Raw genomic sequence first — 4,549 nt, forward strand, 5'->3', positions numbered from 1 at the left:
CTCAGTCCAAGGCCTGTGAGATACCTCATGCTCATGCAGGGCAGCTCTACAGGCTCAGTTGCATTTTCACATCAGTTTCTATAAAGAAACATTCATCGGGTTGGAAGAAGGCTCAGTAGATCACCTACTTCATCCTCTTACCTCTACAAAGGTACAAAATTATAGGGGATTATCAGGAACACTATTAAGGAGATAATATATATATATATTTTAAGATTCTATTTATTTATTTGACAGAGAGAGAGAGAGAGTCTGAGCACAAGCAGGGGGAGTGACAGGGAGAGGGAGAAGCAGGCTCCTAGTTGAGCAGGGAGCCTGATGTGCAACAGATGCTAGGACAACAAGATCATGACCAGAGCTGAAGGCAGAAGCCTAACCAACAAGCCACCTGGGTGCCCCTAAAAAGATACTCTTAATTGAAGAATGCGGTGTTATTAATCCATGAGCAGAGCCTAAAACAGAATGAAACTGTGTGTTTCAAAATAAGATTTTATGTCTTGTATGAAGTATTAATTTAAAAAAATTTTTAATTTTGACATTGTCTTTCATTTCCTTCATACAGTTGTATAAACTTGTTTGTATTTCTAGAATTAAGCACAATAGCTTTGGTATCCTTGCATCTATCATTAGAGAATTGTTCAAGAAAAGAAAAGAAAGGAATATTCATGTAAGAAATGAGATAAATTTATGTTTATTTCAGTCAAATAATGAGTCATTCATGAGTATGTCTGTGTGCCTCATGCATGACACTTATTTTCTGATTGATAACATTTACTTTTACAAATTATAAAAAGAAGTTAGTATGCACCTCAAAAAACTCATATCCCTTTTCCTGAAGGGCAAATCACAACCTACTGGTTATTTCATAATAAAATGTAGGCAAAGAAGAAAATGCAATGCACTCATACTTTGGGAAAAACCTCCTTTCTGATACTTGCGTATTCCTATATTTTGGCTGGTGTACACTAGGTGGCCCATGGTGTTCAGTGACTTAATGATTGGATGAATACACATTAGTCTCTAAAAATGATAATGATCTCAAAACAATGATTTCCTGTCACTGCATACTGGCTGATGGAGTTTCATACAATATAATATAATTTGGTTAATAACAGTGGGAGCTATAAATAAAACAAAGAAAATTTTCTGCTAAAGTACTGCTTGATTATCCAGTTGTATGATGTGAATTTTGTAGTGTCGACAAGGCCTTCTCTAAAATCTCTCTTTTTCCCCTTCTATTACCCACTTAGTATCTGATGTCTGATGCCTGAAATTCCCCTGTTAAATCTTTATTCCTTTAGACCTAGTTTTACAATATTTAAGTGTAAACACCCTTGTACAAGTTAACATGGGCACTTAGTGCTTTTTTCAAAAATAAATTTGATTAGGATTATTTCAGTGGATTTCCGTTTGCCATGGGAGCAGTGGGGTAAAGAAGAGATCTAAGGATCCTACCACTGAACTGCTGCCAGTTCTCTCCTCTTGTGCACTAAGTTGCTAACATTTTTAGAAAAGTTAATATGTGGCAAGGAGGAGGAAGATGGGCTGAGAGCAGTAGGAGCCGAAGGACAAGGGCAGAGAATGAAGACAGTCAATTGCCTGAAGGAGGAGGAGAGCAGAATATGGCTATTCTGCCATATGTGCCAAGTCAAAAATGAATACTACTTAGATCATTTGATGCTTTTGATAAGCCGCACAGGCTTTCCCCTCTGTTGGGTGATTTAAATCATAATTGGTGTTAAAATCTGAATAACAGAAATAGCTGTGTCACAGTATTGCAGAAAACAAAGTTTCCAAAGTATTAGATAAATCATACTATTCAGCTGTGTCACAGATTCAAAATAATCATTTCAAAGTTTTAATATGTTTATGGATCTCTTTCTAAATGAAGACATCATAATTACTTTTCTAAAATTTTTAGTCAATACACTATTTTGAAGTTTCTTTTTTTTTCCCCACTTGCACAGATGTTTAAAATAAAATTGACTTCTTGACAGATTATGCAGATATGTAGAATCCATGGATTCCCTCTCCCGGTAGTGTGGCTGAGCTTTTCTACTTCAAGAAGGTGATGATGCATTCTATTTTCCAAGGTTTTTATTTTGGATACCAAACTAAATCTCTTGATAACATAAACTCTCACAGACTGTTTAAATATTACCCTCTATTTGGGTCTAATGTCAGTTCATGGAACTTTAAATCAGTCTTTAATTAGATCCTTCTATTTTAAATTGGAAGCATTATCAAAAATAAAATGAATTTGAAATGATAATTAAAATGAGAATGAATACTTATGTACCTCTAAAACCTTCTGATATATTTAACATCATGGAAAAAAAGTGAAGAGCTAAACAGGTATAAAGAAATAATGCTTCATGCATTGATGTCACATGTGCTATAATGGGAAAAACACTGGATTTGGAGAGTCACATTAGAAAACTATGAGTTAGGGGGTGCCTGGGTGACTCAGTGGGTTAAGCCTCTGCCTTCAGCTCAGGTCATGATCTCGGGGTCCTGGGATCGAGTCCCACATTGGGCTCTCTGCTAGGCAGGGAGCCTGTTTCCTCCTCTCTCTCTGCCTGCCTCTCTGCCTACTTGTGACTTCTCTCTGTCAAATAAATAAAATCTTAAAAAAAAAAAAGAAAACTATGAGTTAGGTAACTTACATGTTATGTGCTGGTGGGCAATCACCACATGCCTTAGATTTATGTTCTAGAAAAGGGCACTACAAATCATACCTAACATAATTAGCTGGCAAGTAGGTGATGGTAACACAAATTCCAGTATCTTCCATAAGAGAAAAAGGATATATTATGATATGAGGAAATAGATAGGCAGTTCAATTTTTAACCTGGTCTTGTACCTCTTAGCAGGTTCTTGGCATGAGCGACAGGGGAGCAGGCAACCACTCAGATGTAACTGACTTCATTCTTGTAGGCTTCAGGGTCCGTCCAGAGCTCCACATTCTCCTTTTTCTCCTCTTCCTGCTGGTCTATGGCATGGTCCTTTTGGGGAACATTAGTATGATGGCAATCATTGTGACGGACTCCCAGCTGAATACACCAATGTATTTCTTTCTAGGCAATCTCTCCTTCATTGATCTCTCCTACTCCACTGTTATTGCCCTGAAAGCCATGGTCAGCTTCCTGTCTGAGAAAAAGACTATCTCCTTTGTGGGGTGTGCTGTCCAGTGTTTCTTTTTTGCCCTCTTCATTGTAACAGAAGGGTTCATCCTGGCAGCCATGGCCTATGACCGCTTCATCGCCATTTGCAATCCTCTTCTTTACAGTGTCCTCATGTCAAAACGCCTTTGCATTCAGATGGTGGCTGGTTCCTATCTCTGTGGCTGGCTCAGTTCCATCCTCCAAGTCAGCGTAACATTCTCAGTGTCTTTCTGTGCTTCCCGAGTCATTGATCACTTCTACTGTGATTCTTACCAAATTGAGAAGATCTCCTGTTCCAATCTCTCTGTCAATAAGATGGTATCTCTCAGTTTGGCTGCCTTCATTATTTTGCCTACAATAGTTGTTATTGTAGTGTCTTACGTGTACATTGTGACCACAGTCTTGAAGTTTCCCTCCAGCGAAGGGAGAAAGAAAGCCTTCTCCACCTGCAGTTCCCATTTGGGAGTGGTAAGTTTACTCTATGGGACTGTCTCCTTCGTGTATCTCACCCCGCCAAGCAATCCTGAACTTCGTAAAGTGGCTTCAGTATTTTACATATTGGTCACACCCATGTTAAACCCTCTGATCTACTCTCTAAGAAACAAGGATGTCAAGCAAGCTTTGGGGAAAATCCTGTGGAAGAAAAAAACTTTATATTAATTCCATTTTCTTATGACTTCCTCATTAATGGGCTTATTGATAATTTCATCCTGAATAGCTTTTAACATGGTGTCAAGTTTGAGCCACTTAAGGATCCTTAAGTTGACCATCCCACAGACGACCAAATGGAAGGGGTAATGGAAGGAGTAAAAGCAATCCTCTCTTCCTTAAGAGCAGTGTTAGATATTTAGCATCAGTAAAATTTACATCCATTCTATGAACATATTATACTCCCTACTCTTTGTAGGTACAACTATATGAGACTGGGTCTACTTAGATCATGGACAGAAAAATTGCTTTGGTAGGAAGATTATCTTGGAATTAGCAGTCTCTTATGATTACAGGAAGTGTCAACCCAAAGCAGGATGATTTCTGAGTTATAATATTTAATTTTTTATAAATCTATTCACAGTGACTTAATTGGGGCCCATAATTCTTGACTAGAAATCATGGTATAAGATTTTTTGTGTGTGCCATCATGAGTTTAACTCAATAAATTATTGGTGTTTATATCTGATTGTATTTATTTTTAATATTGATTGCTGTTGGTTTTTTATCATGTCACAGAGATAAAGATATTTCATATCTAGTGTTCTAAAAATTGAGCACCCAAATCTACAAAGGGGAAGTCTTTCATACCAATGTTCTATTTTGAGGGGACAAAAATTGCACTGGATGTTTCAAATCACATTCACCAGTTTGTACTGGATTATTTTTTTTCTTTG

The 4,549-nt window shown here is 37.4% G+C and overlaps 1 protein-coding gene across 1 annotated transcript; it reads left to right on the top strand.

Moving 5' to 3' along the window:
• Positions 1-2,849: 2,849 nt before the first annotated feature.
• Positions 2,850-3,824, top strand: LOC308347521 (olfactory receptor 9K2-like; the record flags this gene model as incomplete). The annotated part of the gene is made up of 1 exon (XM_080810986.1): positions 2,850-3,824. Exon 1 carries the CDS (start codon positions 2,883-2,885, stop codon positions 3,822-3,824), a length of 942 nt encoding a protein of 313 aa, XP_080667112.1. The 5' UTR covers positions 2,850-2,882.
• Between the last annotated feature and the right edge of the window lie 725 nt (positions 3,825-4,549).

Source organism: Martes martes (genome assembly GCF_963455335.1).
Source record: "Martes martes genome assembly, chromosome: 8".
Classification (NCBI taxonomy): Eukaryota; Metazoa; Chordata; class Mammalia; order Carnivora; family Mustelidae; genus Martes; species Martes martes.